Raw genomic sequence first — 17,903 nt, forward strand, 5'->3', positions numbered from 1 at the left:
GTTAATTTAGTTAGTAAGCGAATGTTTAAAAGTTTATACGGTTGATAAAACTACTATCCTCACTTTTTGTATAGCTGTCTACTAATTTGCTATCGTCATCCTTCGCCTTTCGGGCGAAACTGTGACTTTTTATTTATCGTGACTTAAGTTCATTGGGAGTAAATCGGTCTTTTTCCAAATCAAAGAAAGTTGTATTTCTGTACGAAGGAATGAGGTGCGAGCTACTGTAAAGGACTTTTCTTTTTTTTTTATGTCACGGGAAACTGGCGCTCGTTACAATCAAGTGCAGTGTTTCTTTTGGGGGGAGGGGGGGGGGGCACAGAAAACGAAGGCGCATTAGAATCAAGTAAATACAGTACATGAAGGAAGGAAGGGATTGTGTGATATGTGCTTCCTTTTCTCGCAATGCCCCAGAATCGTCCTTTCGAGACTCAGTACGGCAAGACGAAGACAATGACTGTGAAGACACGTAGTGATACAAGGACACACAGACGTGCTGTACAGACTTGCTCCCGTGCGCATGTGGACACTTCACGAGGACGTTGCAGACCTGCAGCGCTGGAGTGTGTGTGCCAGTGCTTGTGTTTGTGTACCAGCCATGGACAGAAGAAAACTGATGGCCTGTGCAATACAGTGCAGTGTGCAGTCTGGTCTGTGGAAGGGACCAAAGCAACAAGGGCTGCTTCTGCTACTCCTGTGGGTGGTGGCATACACACTTTTTCTCTCTATCTGGAAGCTGCCACCACTGCTGTGCTCTGCCTCCTGTCGCCATACTCCTCAAGGGGTCTAGCGGTCGAGACAAGGACATTGGGGGGAAACAGGCAGTATGTTGCATTGTGAGATTTTTTTTTTTTCCTTTTTTTTTCCCTGGCCTTGTTCTTGTTCGCATTTTGGGACTTTTTTTTTTCTTAGTGTTAATGCTCCTGTATTTTTTTATTCTCAAATCTGTTGCTGCACAGGCAATGTGAGAATTGTTTTGTCCAAAGCAATGTGTGCAACTCCCTGTTTTGCGGTGCAGAACATTCTAGTCTTTCTCACATGCTTCACCATTGATTTCTTTTTTTATTATTATTATTATTTTTTTTTTTACACCAACCCATCATCTCCATCAGGATGGCAGTGTCAAGTGCAGTCCTTAAATGAAAGCCTTGAAGGAGCTATTTTCATATTGTCTTGTTGGGAAGATAACAAGAGATAGATATATATATATATATATACATACATATATATATACACACCTACATAATATACTACCAGTGCTCAATGATTCGCGTTGTAGTCTTTGAATGTAGTTTTAGAATTGGACAAAGCTCAAATCAGCCTGTGGTTGCATTTACCAAGGATCTCTGGCTTTGGTGTTAGAAAGTGTTTGGCAATGCATGACCAATGAATTAGTAAGCGGCAGCAGGCAAAGCATAATCTGGTGATATGTCTGTATGTCCGAGCTTTCACCCACCCCCCAAACCCCATTGCCTGGACACTTGAACATTCGGCGTTGCTGCCAGTTTGAACCGGGACTTAGTGCAAATCATCGCATCCCTCTTCTCCCTCTCCCAATAGCGCCTTTTTACCACCTTTTTCTTCACCCAGCTGTTTTGTTCTTGTGTACAAAAAAGGGCATGCATGACAACATATTTAATATACATGTCTCTAGTGCAATCGGAGAGTGCTTGTAAATATGCTTGTGCATCGTGACGGTGTGTGCCTTTGTTCCAGGCAAGCTGCGGTCGTCGCTCTTTTTTGTGTTTTTGGCGTCACGGCATTGTTGTCCAGTAGAGCCACTGGAAGTTTGTTTCTCCTTAAGCTTGTTGGCGGTTTTTTTGTTTGTTGGTTGACGGCAGATGTTGAAAATACAAATAACCATTGATATGCCTCACTCACAAGTTGTTTGGGGCTCTTACATGGCAGGACAAGCTTCTCTAGATTATTCTATATTTTAGGGCTCAAGCACTGCCGGGCATTGCTTAAAGGGCCTTGTGCGGCACAATCGTTACTTGAGGAGCACTAGAAACTCTTCACTTTTGAAGGAAAGAGAGAAAAATAAATGTGGCTATTTTTTATGAGTGCTTTTTGAGGTGGGTTAGTTTGTAGCCAAGATATCAAAAGGGCAGTTTGCGACTACTCGCTGCTGAGCTGTCATTGCTGAGCTGTTATCGAGCACTCCTTCACAGAGAAAGCTACGTGAAAGTGTTAAAACAAACGTGAGCAGAAGCTTTGTAGCTTGATTTGAAGCCGTAGCGAGTCGTTTTTACTATGGGTAGCATACACTCATTGGAAGGGTGCTACATCACTGGAGCTTCTACAAAACACTGTTACCTTTTTGCGGCTTATAATTTTTAAACATGTTGATGTTTGGAATTTTCTTAAATGGAGTATTCATATTGCACTTGTAACATATTTGTATGTCCTTTTGCAGCATGCCTGTGTGATTGTAAGGCACAACTTGTTACCTGGCTCAAATTTTCTTGTAAAGTCTAGTTGAAAGCATGTTAAATGTGTATAAAATGCCTTTGTGATATATGACAGCCACTGTGTAGTTCAAATGAAAAACATTTGGAATGTCACGTTATGGTTTATTTTCTGCTGAATACATGTAATATTGAAGGATGTGTTTTTCATGCCAAACCATACTTAAAGGCTTTTTTTTCTAAGTTAAAAATTCAAACAGTACAAGTATACCAGAGGCATTTACATTGTGAAATTGGCTGCCATGAAGATGTGAAATGTTATGATGTTGTGGTTATTAAATTTAACTGTTTGCATAGCTCCAAAAGGAACAGGCTGCGAGACGTCCTCTTAGTCGCGAGACATCGTCTCAGTTGTGGGACATCCTCCAAGTCGCGTTCGGCGTCATCAGGCTACAGCTTATAGCGCCAACAGTTTATAACGAAGCTATTAATGAGCTCCTGCAAATTGTTAGTCTTTTTTTCGGCTGGTACAAAAACGCTAGTTGTACCATTTATAAGAAAGCTGCAACTCTTGACCTCCCTTCTCATGTGCATAGAAAATGCAGAAGTGCTTTCATTTGGCAAGCCCTGAAACAATTTTAAGTAAAAATTGTTGCATTGAAAAAAGAAGGATCAATTTTAAATTGCTGGAAATTAAAAATTTCAGAAAAAAAATTTAAACAAGCAGGTTTTACAGCCCCATACTTTCACAATGAAAACAAACATTGCAGTTCTGTATGCTGCACTCATTAGGATGTGCAGAGTGGTGAATATTGATGTATTATTCTTTGCCCTGTGATGTGAATAACTTGCATGATTTTTTTTCAACACTTGCATAAACCAAATAACTGTTTCATGTAAAGCCCAACTTAATGCATTGAATTCATCTGCTTTGCACACTGTAATTGATACAGTTTACAGAGCTGCAGTATCCTTTTTTAAGGAGAGTTGTAAGCTTGGGCGCAATATTTTAAACATTTTACCAATTTAGAGCAAATTTCTTAGAAACATTCTAGGACCTTGCAATAGCAGGAAAACTTGGATTGAAAGTTCATATTTGCTGCTTGTCAAATTAAAGACCTGAATCTGCTCCCAACAGCCACTATAATGCAACTTCTAATGCAGCAGTTTGTTTAATTTTGTTAAATTGAACCCAGTGAGATCATTAAGCAGTGAGAGCATTTCTGCATCTTACTGACATTCAAATGGCAAAGTTATAGTCGGCCCAAGCTAAAGCCCTCTCTATCCTAATTGTGCTACACACCACACACTCACTTTTGTGCTATTACTGATTCCACCATTAATGGCGCAGCGCATCTGGAGCACGATATTGTGGGCCGTTGCCTTTTTCGTCCACAATATTGCTGCTCTAACTGGTTTGTACATTGCCTTATTGCTAGAAGTGGCACAAATCACCGGGCGAATTGTGGGACCAAATGTTTTTGCGCAATGGGCCCACATTGTTCATTTAGGGAAGTATCTACACATTCAAATAATGAAATTTTACTCACACAGAGAAGCTTTACTCACACAGAGGAGGATTATAGCTGTTGTGAGCTTGATGTGTATGCTCGGAAACATCCCATGAAAAGCTAGTTAGTGCGAGTTCTGACCTGTAACAACACTATCGAATACAGTTGCGTTGTCCTCCTGTAGAGAAGATACCAATTTTCCATCCATATAGCCTGAAACGAGGTTTCAAGAAATTAATGCGCGAGAAAGAGTAAGTTAAACTTCGGTGTTGGGTGTAGTGTTTGCACATTTCCGTGAAGCCTTGCCATGAAACAGCTCTGAAAGCGAATAATTTAATGTGTGCTGCTCACTGCTGTAAAGCTGCACTACATTTGAGCAGAAAGGAACAGGGAAATCAGTGACGAGTCGACATACAAAAAGAAAGATTGTTTCTAGAGCTTTGCTCTGTGCATTCCAATGGTGTCGGGTTGCTCTTATTAAGACTTCAAAGTTATATGGCTTGATTCCTGCAAGTTATGCATGCATTTTTGCATGTGTGCACATTATACATTTTCCTTTCTCTTTCTTTCTCTTTTTCCTTTTTTTTTTGACCATACATTATAAGGAAAAGATTGCCTGTGGCAGATCGCATAATTTTAGTCACAGCTGGATTACTTGAAGAAATTGAAACGTGTAATCGAGTAACTAATGAAAAATTGCCGATTACATTTCTTTATTATTTTATGGCACATTTTGCAATTTACGAGTTGCAGTCGGTGAGTTCGCAAGGTGTATCCACTTGGAATGAATTTCCAGGATAACACCAGTTTCATGATGCCAATTTCCAAAGTATGTGATGCAATGCATGGGCGTTTCAGTTACTTTTGTGGTTTGTAGTATAATATGGCACTTTGTTAAAAAATTAAGTAGAACAATAGTGAAATCTTAAATCAAGTCTCACTGTGCATATCTCAAAACCCGTGCAATCCTTAGAAGTCATTCCGTATGAATATGCCTTTGAAACTCTGTTGCTACAATTTGCAAATCGCAAAATGTATTCCGTAAGATAATTAGTTCATTAATACATGTTAATTAATAGATTATGCATGTCGATTTCTCATACTAGTGGTGTCCACTGCTTCTAGTAACCCAGCTCAAGGTCTACAATTCTGCAATCTGCCACAAGTGATTTTATAAAATTCTGTAGAGTTTAAAAAAAAAAAGCACCCTGTATGTACAGAAAAACATTGTATTGGTGGTAAACGTGTATTTATTTGAATGCTTGACACAAGCACCTCCCTCTCAACCGGTGTTGTCTGCAGTCGATGTTGGCAACAGAAGCAGCAGCGATTACAGGGCATTGGAGGTGCCACTGTTGCTTCCTTTTTTCTGAAGCCTCCACTTGCAAGCACATAATGACAGAATGCCAGTGTGGAATGATTGCGTGCAAACAGTTGTGAAAGCATGCCCTCTTTGTTTCAGTCTAATCGACTGTATATCTACCAGCATATCAACACTAGTTTGCCAGAGAAATATACACTAGAAGGAGACGGTGTTGGTGTCATTTTGTGGAGTTCCTGCTTTAGACGGGGTAAAGCTGCAACGTTCGCTTGGAAGGACAGAAAATGTAGCGACCGTGAGGGACACATCATTGTTTCTATTAAAGAAGTACTGATGTGATATTTCTCACTACAAATTATCTTGCATTAAATGAATGCCTCAGACCACTCTATACCCTAGGAAAAGTACTTGCAAGCCTTGGAGCATCCTTAAGTAACCGAATAAAATGTTTTCTACAGCCAGTTTCGGGCTCATTTCTACTGTGTTGTGACACAGAAGATAGAGATGTGGGCACAGGACATTGTTTTGACACAAACACTGGCTCGCTCAGTCGCCTCCTATGTTGCTACTTGCAAGGTCAATTTAACAGCAAAACAGACGACCGAGTGAGCCGGAGTGAATACTAACACATCGCAATGTCCTGCTGCCATGCAACTACCTTCTGCATCATGACACAATAGAAACGAAAGTGATACTTGCTGTAGAAAAGCTATTATATTAAATTAATTAAGGTGCTGTGATGCTTGCAAGTAATTTTTTAGGTTTTACAAGTCCCAGACATTCATTTAATGCAAGAAACGAGTCAAAAATATGATTTCAGTACTCCTTTAACAAGATGTCCACTAGAACAGCATTTCATTACTACTCTGCAGAAATGACTCTGTGGGAGACATTTGTTGGTCAGGGACCACAAAATATGTGTGCGTGCTTGTGCATAAACATTCATTTACAAGGCATTCTGTACACAAAAGGCTATGCTTGCTTTGCACTGCAGTATACCTGCATAAGTCATGTCAGCTGTGAAAGTAAGGATGGTGAAGCATGCAAGTTGGTAGATATCCATTGTAAAGACATCTGTTCCAGGGTTCTCCCAAAGTCCTTGTCCATTTCCACACTGCTTAGAGTGTCGGGAAAGCAGTTAAAGGAAATGTTTAAGCATGACCTCTTACAGGGGCAGCTGTTGTAATCATATACATGGACGAATCAGAAAGCCTTCGCCCCCATTTTTTTTTTGTCAAATTATGGCTGTAAATGTGAAAACATATCAATTCCTGGCGGTGGACTTTTCTTGGACTGGTCCGGCCTTATCGGCTAGTAGCTCCACGGCACAGCACTGCTGTCAGTTGTTGAAGATGGCAGTTGTGCTTCACACATCCATGGCAAACGAGCAACGAAGTGCAGTTCGTTTTCTATGAGCCATGGTCGAATGTCCATCAAAATCCACAGGGAAATGCAGCCCACGTATGGAGAAAGGTGTCTTGCTTTGCAAGTTTGCAAAAGGCCACGAGGACTTGCATGACAATGAGCGTTCGGGGAGACCGCGTGCCATGAATTCTACCACGGGCATCTCAGATTTAGTGCTGCGATGGGACAAATGGTCTGAACCAGTGTGGGGACTATGTGAAAAAATAGTGTAAGGTATGTAAAATAGTATGTATATATGTAATTACCTGCATGTACCTTATTTCCAGTAATAAAAAATAAGGGCAAAGACTTTCCGGATCGCCCTCATATCGGAACTACTAGCACAGAGTCTCAGTGGTTGCCATTACTGAAATAGCACGTTGCTCAAACCCACGAGACACTCGTCTTGATTGCCCATCCATTGCTTTGTTTCATTGCTCATCTTTAGGGCAAGCAGCATGCCAATATAGCCTGTTTGTATACATTGCATTTAAAAGACATTATGCCTATTGAGTGCAAAACAATGTGATTGAGGCATTTGCAGCGAGTGATTTCAAAGGGTGTGCCAATACCAGCAATGTAAAATTAAAAGGGACACTATGAGCAAATATTAAGCTAGAGCTGTAAAAAATCGCACTGCACTCTGCTAAGTGATTACTTAATCGCTGAGAAAGCTACAAACTGAGGACATCAGATTGCCAGTGAAAAGAGATATTTCTGCTACTTGCTGGCAATCGCAGAGGTCATGGTGGACTGTGTAGGTACTACTGCCTGCAGCGACTCGTAGGGTTTACAGGAAGGACACCAAACTTCACTGAATGGACTGATGTGAAGAGGGAGCCTTGTGAGTGGTCCTGTAGAAAAATCCAATAGAATTTGCCATATCCATTACCTTTCCTGTTCAAATCCATTGTTGTTGACTTCTAGTTGTCACTTTGACCTGTCGCGGTAGCTTATAGTGGCTACGGTGTTGTGCTGCCGAGCTCAAGTGGAAGGTTCATCCTGGCTGCCGCAGCTGCATTTCGATGGGGGTGAAATGCAAAGATGCTGGTGTACTTATATTTAGGTGCATGTTAAGATCCTCGGGTGTTAAAAATTATTCTGGAGTCCCCCACTACGGCGTGCCTCAGTCAGATCATGGTGTTGGCATGTGAAACTCAATATTTAATTTTTATCGCTTTATAACAGGACTGAAGACTGTTAAAAGAAAGCTGGTTTGACATATTCATAGTGGTGGTGACAATGCGGTCATATGTTTATGGTTGCTCACTTAGCAAAGGTCTGTTTTCGGCAAAATTGGTGCTTCCCAACTCTGAGAAGTTGATTTTAAAGCGAAGCTGTTCTAGTTGGGTCGAGATTTTTCATGTCCGTCAGCAAAAAAAAAAAAAAAAAAAAAACGGAATTGAACCGAAAAAAAGTCCGTGAATGCGATGAGCGTCAAAGAGTGCAAAATCGTAATGGTCAACAATGGTATCGTGCCAAGACTAGGCAGAGCAATAAAACCTTTCATGTCCCCATCGACGGCATTTGAGTGGTTTTCTAACAGCTTCACTGGCCATCCACTATCGCAAAGTTGGGATGGCGAGCTTTTTTTTTTTTTGCCCTTAATGTCCCTTTAAAGGTGTTTACGAACTTTCAGGTTATGGGAGTGGAATGAGTTACGTCACGTGGAAGGGCAGTAGAATCGCATTGCATAAGGCTATCGTAAATGCAACAGCATTTTCATTTGGAAAACCTTGTGTGCACAAGGGCATTACTCGGTGCCTTTAGCCGAGTCATGCAAAGGCACACCACAATGAATGACATTACGTGAGGATATGCTAAATGCAAGATGATGAGCTAAATGAGAACAAGGTAAAAGTAGCGGCCAACATTTTGATAAGCGGACTTGTATTTTTCAAGGCGACATATGCTTTCCTCAGCACAATATATATAGGTACGGTTTTTCTAAAAGGGTGAGGGGGTAAGGCAGGTGGGCGAGGCAATGACAGAAGGCATGTTAGCGGCGATGGTGTAGAATTGGAGAAAGGTGTGCTACTCAACATGAGTGGAAGAATGTCAGGTCAAGCCGTGTGTCGGCCGGTTGACATGTCACTGTAGGTTCCTTTATTCATGGAAGGGGCCTGGACAGCGAGGGAGGGAGAGGGATTATCTGTTCTCCAGTGGATTATCTCCAGTGGAGCAGATAATCGCCCCTCCCCATGTCGTTCAGGCCACTTACATGAAAAAAGGAACCTAAACTAGCCGACACACAGTGTGACCTCACATTCCTCTACTGAGGTTGAGTAGCACACCTTTCTTTTCAATTTTACACCCTTGCCGCTAACACACCCTCAGTCGTTGGCTCGTCCAACCACCTTACCCCCTCTCCCCTTTAGAAGAACCCTACCTATTCATTTTGACTCGAAGTCCAAATCTTTACAGTATTGTTCACCTCCTCAAAGACTTCCTTTAAAAAATTGACCAAGGTTTCCTATTACCATGGTCAGCACTGTATTTACATGCATCTGCCTTTTCTTGCTTGTATCCCAACCTATATACACACTCCATGTGACGGTGTTTCCCAGCACTGATGTGACATCTGAAAGAAATAAAGCCATGACCCAAAAATCTCTCTGATTAGTACTTAAAGGAAGTATGAAATATATGTGAATTGTACAGTGAATGTGCAGTTGAACACAGCGGGTGTTCACCAGTGTGCTTATATTGCACATATTATGCAAGTTGGATTTGAAAAAAGGAATCTCGAGGTTAATCCCCTTTTTTGAAGTTGCCTTTACGTAGTATGTGTAATGTGCATTCAGTAAAGCGTCTAATGCAGACCTGCTGGCATAACCAAACAGAGCATCCAATTTCACCTATGGTTGAAAGAGAAGTATGCATAAGGGGGAAAAAATTGACAATCGCAGTAAAGAGCACACTGTTTGATGTTGTTGTAATCTACAGTTGTCTGTAATTATTATACTTTTTAGCACAAAAGCTCAAAAAAACAACAAAAAAACAGGCAAAAGGAAAGACTAGTGCTGCACTTACAACACTTACAACTGTTTATTCCAAAAACAGCATCGTATGTATACACAAACATCCACATGCACAAACACATAAAACATGCAAAGGATGCCAGCCAGCTGAACGAAGGCATTGTTATCACTTTTGGGGTACTTAACATTTTCGTTTTGGCTACTGTTAGGCTGCTGCAAAGGCCGATTCAACAATTTGTGGTTGAAGCAATCTGGTGATCCTGCTCCTGGTGCAACTTTCTTTTATACTACCTGCTACACTGACCATGAAGAGGTGCTATTCAGGACGCACATGGCGGAACTCTAGGAAGCATTAGCAAAGAGCCCACCATTATTGAACGCAATCAAGTCTGTGCCTGTGGGATCGTACTCTGCTGATGTCACACAAGCAGCACAGCCTGTAGAAAGGAATAGATGGCACGAACATTCAGCATTCCCACATGATGCTGGCATAATTGAAGCCTGCATGCTCCACTGAACATGCATCTGAGTACAGTCAAGCCCAGATATAACAGCCCCACTTAAGATGAATGTTCACTTAAAACAAACGAGAGCCGTGCAACCGTCAAAATATAATGTATTTTAATGGCATAAGATCACACGTATAACAAACGTTTTAGAGCCCTGCCGATCAGTTACAGCAAACGGACGGCATAAACCCGCCGCCGCGATGCGAAATAATGACAACTTCCAACTCCTGTGCTTCCCAAGTTTCCTCGGAAGCGAATTATCTGTTTCGTGCCCCTCTATTCTTTCCCCGTCATCACGCACTGCCCACGAGTGTTGGCAAGTAGCTTCCAAGATCGCCCTCTCACCCGTCCTCTCAACTCTGCTCCCTTCTCCTCATTCTTTCTTGCACTCCCTCGCTGTCATGGCACACGCACTATGGCGCCGGCTAAAGTTCAGAAGTTTTGCTTTCTGGCCGTTACCACGAAGCAGGCCTCTCCACACTAGTTTCCATGCTTCCTCGCTTCGTTCTATTCGGGCCCGAGTTGTAATTCACGATGGCGGACAGGAATGCTATGCCTGCAGCGGCCACGAAATGAACAGCACCAAACATGGCAACGAAGCAAGCAATTTTGAAGGAAGTGTCTCAAGGTGCTAAAAACTGCGAGTTGGTGAAGAAGTGCAACATGTATAAATCAACCATCTCGATGATTGTGCGCATTACAGTACTTCTGTACACTAATATGGATGGCAGCGACCGGCACGTACCCTTTGTAACTGGAAAATCAGAGAAGGTGTGTTGCTTTCGGAGCTGTGTACCTGTGCGCTACAGGCACAGTACTAAGGCGTGGATGACATGCAACTTATTTGCAGAGTGGCTGAGCGAATGGTTGCAGAGTGGCTGAGCAAGACAGCACCTATAAGCACGCCTGTAGCAATGGGCTACACAGAGTGCCTCAGGCAACTTGTCTATACCAAGGGCCTCGGCAAACAGCACGCTTCTGCTTTAAATAAACTGGAAACCGCCCTCATCGGATCTGCACTACAGAAACAGATGAGCATCACAATCTTCTTTGCAAATAAATCAATTTTGTGTTTTGACTAGCCACATTTCTTTTTTCCTCCTTTTTAAGCTGTCGTCCACTTACTATGAACCTCGGGGTATAACAAACAGATGCCACGTAACGCTCAGGTTCGTTATGACCGGGCTCGACTGTAATTTCTTGTGTACCTCTGATGCTGTGTCGGCCTGGTTAGCTATTAGGCTGAAATAAAAGCTTTAAAAGCTTTTTAAACTTTTAAAAGCTTCCTCCTCATCTCAGTGTCAGGTAAACTCATGTGCTGTCGTGCAAGGCAATGTGTGCATGTAATGTCATGTGGAGGTTTAGGGATGCATTTTATTTGCAAAATATAAATAGCTTACAGTAAAAACATAGTAAAATATACATACAACATCCTTCACAACAAAAATAAATAACATGAAGAAATAGTACTAAGTTCCTGTTGAACGCACAACTATACTGCAATTATACTCACGGACAACTTTCTGTGGCAGTGAAGAGAAAGCTGTAGGGGCAGGACTTCCGCACATTTCCTACTGCACCAATAATTCTGGCAGCGTTTGACAGTGCTTTTGGTTTCTTGGAACAGACACTGAATCACTGTAGCTATCGCATGCAACAGTTTTGCATTTGCTGAATGCATTTGTTAGAGAAAAGCAGAAAAATATGTCAAATTTAACATTATCTTATTGTGCTGTTGTATTTATGCTGCGTTATGTTTTCTAGTCCCCAACTTTAACTAACATGAATGAGAATGTGGAATTTTTTTTCAGGCTTGCTCTTGCTTGTGCCCATTTCACCCCTGCAGCTTTTCTCTTTGTTGCCACCGAAAGTTGTCTGCGAGTTTAGCACACTGTAATATGTCCAGGCAATTCACCTTAGTGGCTGTGCGGCTGTTTTGATAACTTAAAACAAACACTTCCAAGAAAGCTAAAGTTAACATTTATATGCATTGAAATAGAAATTATTGAAAGGGCAATGGAAGAGCATTAAAAATTTTCTTACAAGTGTTATTACGTATGAAGCACAGCATCAAACAAAATGGGTAATATATTTTTGTTCTTTGGCGAAGTTCAACATGAGAAACGGTCTGATGCAACAAAAGAGACAAGGAAATAGACTGCATTGTAAGCATGTAAATGCATGAAAGTAACTGCTCACAATTTAGGAATCATGGTAGCTACAGCGCAACAGATGTGGACAAAAGGGATGGAAGGGAACACAATACAGCGCTGACTCGGACGCAGACCACAGACCACAGACTACGACCCAACTCCCCAAATTTTCCATCTTATTGGACTTGGGAGTCAGTTGAAAGTGAAATGCTGCTTTATGTTCCCTGGCCGGTACTACAATGTATAGGGTGTTCCAGCTATGGCATGTGACATGTAATTGTAATAAAGAGGGCATGTGAATGCTTTTGATGGCATGAAATCTTAGTCACCCACTCCCGTGACACATGCCCATTGGTAGAATGTCAAATATGCCAAACATCCAAATGAACCTTCACAAGAAAGCCACAATATTGAAGTTATGAGTGAGCTAAGTGTGCCGCCTGACAAAATGTGAATCTGCACACCAAAGTTAATTGGTTGCCTAATCACTGCATCAAGGCATCATTATTATGCACACCACTGCAGTTAAAGTGATGATGATGACACAACCTACCACAATTTCACGAGTTTAATCACAATTACCTTTCAAAAACCCTGTAGCCTTATTGTCATGGTCACCATCAGCAAGTTTAAACACCTCAAGTTCATCGAACATAAGAGCGCATCTCACCAGTGCTGACACATATAAAATGAATTGCAAGGAGGCCTATAGGGCTGCCCAAACCATAGAGTTTCCTACAATAATTACTAGAGGGAACTCTGGCACTGCAATCATTCCACGACCATGGGGATGATGGGTAGTACATGAATTTGTCTGATCTTTGTACTTGTGAATTCAGACATTCTTGACTGTTAACTGCACAATATCTGCCTTCATTGTCGTAAATTTCGAAGCAATCTATACTTTTTTGAGCACAGAAGACTCTGTGAACATACACAATTAATTACTAATTGCAACGGTTTGGTTTGTCAAGGTGACAAGCACTACAAATAGTCAATACATTTGCACCACTGCAGCATCACACCATCTGCTGGTTCCCGGCACACCTCGGAGAGATCGAGGACGCCCCTCTCAATCTCAATCAGATGGCTCACAGGAGCGCATGAGACCTAACCTTCCGCGACACCACCTGTTCTGGTCGTGACCATCCCATTGAGAATCGAAACCCTCTCTCCACATAAAACAAGATCACAAAGCACTTTTGTCTAGACCGCAGAATATACAGCACACCTCACAATAAGCTCACCAGGCCTCAAGCCCTCACCTTCAGAATGCTTCAAACCAACACGTACCTTATGCAGAACAGACTACATCACTACATGCCTGAGCTATACAGAACATCATATTGCGAAAATTGCCTTAGCACACTAGATTTACATCACTTGCTCTGGCCGTGTGGTCAGACCCACGCAAACAAGAATCAAGACTCCGCCAGGCTACAAGAAGCATTACGCAGCACAGACCTGGCAGAGCAGCACTGGGCTGTCCAGTGTGCCCACAATGCAGCCAGGGCGTTAAAAACTCCCGGTCTCAACGTGGGAGTAGCTCGCTCTATGGGGCCTTGCGCCCCGTAGCTCGCAGGATCTTTCATTAAAGTTATTCCATCCATCCATCCATCCATCCATCCATCCATCCATCCATCCATCCAAGTGTCTCAAGGCACTGGCTTGCCTGTGAGAAATTCATATGCCACTTTTCGATGCATGCGTCCGTGGCATAATGGTTTCAATATCGGGCTTCTGTGCTAGAGGCCCTGCATTTGAATCCTGCTGTAGGACAATTTTAATAAAGCTTAATCAATTATTTTGTACACAGTACCTTGTTGAAAATGATTAGTTTACAGAAAGTTACAAAGTCGTCTGAAGCATGAAGGACAAAGTTTAAGCAAATCCATGAACTACTCATCATTGTCATGCTGGCTGAACCACCCCGCTTGCAGCTACCATAGACACTCCTGCCAAAGTTCTCTCCAGTAATTTTTGTATGAAACTCTATGGCCCAAACCAATCACATCATGCACATAAAAAATTTCATAACTATATAGACACACAATACATAAAAATGTAGCACAGAAAATATGTACACACCTTAATAAATAAATAAATAAGTAAATATCACTAAATATGAAAGCTGCTCATTCTACATCATTACACAATGACTTAACTTCACAATAATTGTTTCTTTTTCTTTCCATACGATAACCAAATACATAAATTCATTAATTGCACTTTGCCCTGTAGTGTTGAATGATTTATTTCACAAAGTTCATGTTGCAACTGTTGAAGCTAAGTAAACTTGAATACCAGGGCTTGTATTCTCAGCTTGCCCACGTACAGAACAAAAGGTTCTGTAAGGATTACGTAGACATCACACACTGAAAAATATCAGGTAAACTAGCTACCTAGCACGTACTACCATGCCAGAACACAATACCAACATGAGAAGGTAAACTGGCAACGGCAAATCAGTTATATGCAAATCTGAAAGGTGGGAAAGTTTTATAAAAAGTAAGAATTGCCATCGAACTGCACTGTAGTACAAAGCTACAAAGGAAACCCATTTGGGCTTCTCAGAAAAAAAGCTTTGCAATTGAAGAAAAATACATTCCAGTCCGAGGACTATTTCTCTTAAAGCGAATCTTTCTTTGCCTCTTCTCTGAAGTTAGGCATTCGTTGTCGTTTTCTCGGTGGATATATCTGTGGATATATACATAAACTTGGGTCACTAGGTATGAGCCCAAACAGACAACTTGCTGTTGGCTGCTGTCCGGCCTAGCAGAAAACTTCGGTCTCTGGATGTGTGCCCATCTATGGCTAATTCCTGAATAGATGTGCCATTGCAGCATGAAACCTTAAATGTATTTAGTCATGCTTCTCTGTGCGTACACCTCTCACCAACATTCTTTCTTCAACAGCCATCATTGCCTTCAGCGTTGTGAAGCAGACAGAAAAGGAAAACTGACTATGGCAAATAAGTTATATGCTACAGCTACAGGTGACAAAGCTGTGCTAGTATCATCCACTACTGCTCCTACCTTGTTAACTCAAACAAGCTTCACGTCCTTTAGCTCCAACATTCTGTTGGATCTTTCTGTTCTTCTGTAACTGCAAAGCTTTCCTTCCGAGAAACTTACGGCTTCCCTTTGAGGCTTTGTACTACTTCCAGGTGAACGACAATTTATTTCCTTTTGAGAGGACAAACCAGAAGGCATGCTTCCCTTTGCACATTTAGCGGTATGTGTGATAGTAGTGCAATTGTTTTCACAGACTTTCACTTTTGGTGCAGTGTCACACCAAAATCACACATTGTAAATTTGTAATCTTGTAACCCACAACCTTCGCGAAATGCGAAGGTTGTGGGTTCGGTTCCCACCTGCGGCAAGTTGTTTTTTCATCCATTTTAATTTCCATTAATTTATCGTTTCCTTATTTCATTTATTAAGCATGAGTAATTTCCCCTATGTTGCCCTTGGTGTCAGTGTTTGATGGCTTCTTATGATATTGTAAATTTCAAGTAGTACAATTAAGCACTAAGAGATGTTCCACTTTGCTTCTTCCCATTCAGGTTTTATTCTGGCATGATAGCATTACAAGCACAGCGCATGCTTCCTCATTCATGCTTTCCTGGCACAATAACTTCAAACAGGCCTTCATTCAGAAAACATTGGAAAATGCGAGGTAATGAAATACTACTCCTGAACAACGCCACAGCATAATATTGGTAGAGCAGTGCAAGCTTAGCAATGACAATGGCACTAGGGAGCTTAGGCTGGTGTACACTCTGCCCCCAATATGAAAGAAAGTAGTTAATCTGTGTCCAAACACCGATTCCTGTAAATGTGATAGTAGTCCAATCCTCCTTTACTGCTATAATGGTGTATAGTTCTTGTGTTGAAGAATTCCCCTTATGGAACTATTTTTCTTTAATTTCAGCACAGAAACCAGAAAAATAACTGGCTTTACATAGAAATCTGGCATTCCTTTTCATATAGATGCATTCTGTGCATTTATTGTCGCTTATGTAATACCGGAGACGTAGACGAGCATGGCAACACTAGCGATGACATCCCGTGAAACTGTTGAACCAAACTCTGGCGATTTAAGTGCCAAAACCATGATTTGATTATAAGGCACGCCATAGTGGGGGACTCTGGATTAATTCTGACCACCAGGGGATCCTTAATGTGCCTCCAATGCATGGGACATGGGCATTTTTGCATTCCACCCCCAGCGAAATACAGCCACCATTGCCAGGACACTGTGTTCGATTAAGTTAGTTGCTGGTGCAAAGGTGCTGCATTGAAATAAAAGTAAATTGTGGGGGCTTAACGTCTAAAGATACACAAACAGGCCATGAGGGGCACTGTACTAAAGGGCTCTGGATTAATTTTGACCACCTGTGGCTCTTTAACGTGCACTTGCACATGACTTGTGCAACACAAGAACGTTTCTAACTCACATGGTTGAAGAGTGTCGAGAGATGTAGGCACCAGTACTGATGTTCCTTTCTATACCTCTGGTGCTCCACAAGGAGTACGCAACAGGTATACGTTTGGCTATAGTCCCCATTCATGCCTAACATCAGGCTTAGTCATCAGTTGAGCTAAAATGATAAAGTGTGATAACACACACAAGCAAGGTAAGGATAGGCAGCGCCCTTTCTTTCTGTGTTGTTCTCTGTTGCACTGCAGCCTCAAGTTGTAAGATCTAGTAAAGCACAAAGATTTTTTTCACTAGCATGGCAACTGGTGGAATATCCACCAGATATTCAATGAGCACAAAGTAAGCAACTCAGTAAGCACAATGTGATGCAGCGCTTGCCTGAGCATGAGACAGGCATGAATATGAAACGATGTGGCCATTGAAACTAAGCTTGGGACAGGCTTCCCGAGGCAACTCCACAGTGATCCCTGCAAGCATAAAGAAAAAGAAATCTCAAAATTCTGAATCCTGGCATCCTGAATTTATGAAACATTATTTTTCTCTTCTGAAAAGCTGAGACAAACATTCAATATCATATTAGAGCGTAACTCTTATCAACTGACACGAAAGACTTCACGAGGCAGACTATGGCAACAAAGGCTACTGCTTCTGGTTAACCCATTCGCTTCCACAGCCAGCAATCCACAGGCCATGACGGCAAAGGCCAAACTCAGAGTAATTGGCTATTCAGTGGCCACTCAAAGAACAACAGCTTCTGGCATTTTTTCATAGATAGCAGCACATTGCAAGCTATTTTGTAGGTGTTCTGGGTTTTGCACACTAATAGACATATTTGTCTACACTTTCAGCAGGAGTTGTTTGTGAATCAATGGAAAGCTTCCTTCTCGCCAGACTCCCGTTCCGTTATTGTAGCCATTGCAACCAGAGTACCAGGCTAAAAAAGAAAAGCATACAGGCTTCCGAATTGGCTTATTTGTTTCAGCACATACCACCAAAAACTGCGAAGCAGAACCATTCAATGCTGTGCTTAGTTTTTGAGGGCCAAGTTCAGAAGTCCAAGACGTGTTGTGAGTACAAAAACCGCAAAAGTGCACTATGCATTCCTGCATGTATTAAACTTTTTTTATGCTCATGTCGTAGTTTTTTTACTGCATCTAATGCAAAAGCCTTTTG

General features: G+C 41.7%; 2 protein-coding genes across 12 annotated transcripts in view; one reads left to right on the plus strand and one right to left on the minus strand.

Moving 5' to 3' along the window:
- The window catches only part of LOC135903269 (protein cycle-like), a 32,048-nt gene extending 30,172 nt beyond the window's left edge, over positions 1-1,876 (plus strand). For all 6 annotated transcript variants that reach the window (XM_065433686.2, XM_065433693.2, XM_070535350.1 and 3 more), the window contains exon 10: positions 415-1,876. In XM_065433686.2, the coding sequence (XP_065289758.2) occupies positions 415-473 (59 nt within the window). In that variant the 3' untranslated portion in view covers positions 474-1,876. The remainder of the gene's footprint in view (positions 1-414) is intronic.
- The window catches only part of Klp64D (kinesin-like protein 64D), a 71,072-nt gene that overhangs the window by 11,616 nt on the left and 41,553 nt on the right, over positions 1-17,903 (minus strand). For 2 of the 6 annotated variants that reach the window (XM_065433650.2, XM_070535349.1), the window contains exon 16: positions 14,655-17,197. In XM_065433650.2, coding sequence (XP_065289722.2) covers positions 17,155-17,197 — 43 coding nt within the window. In that variant the 3' untranslated portion in view covers positions 14,655-17,154. The other 4 variants (XM_070535348.1, XM_070535347.1, XM_065433642.2 and 1 more) reach the window with 4 other exon arrangements.

The sequence above is a fragment of the Dermacentor albipictus genome, chromosome 3 (genome assembly GCF_038994185.2).
Source record: "Dermacentor albipictus isolate Rhodes 1998 colony chromosome 3, USDA_Dalb.pri_finalv2, whole genome shotgun sequence".
Taxonomy (NCBI): Eukaryota; Metazoa; Arthropoda; class Arachnida; order Ixodida; family Ixodidae; genus Dermacentor; species Dermacentor albipictus.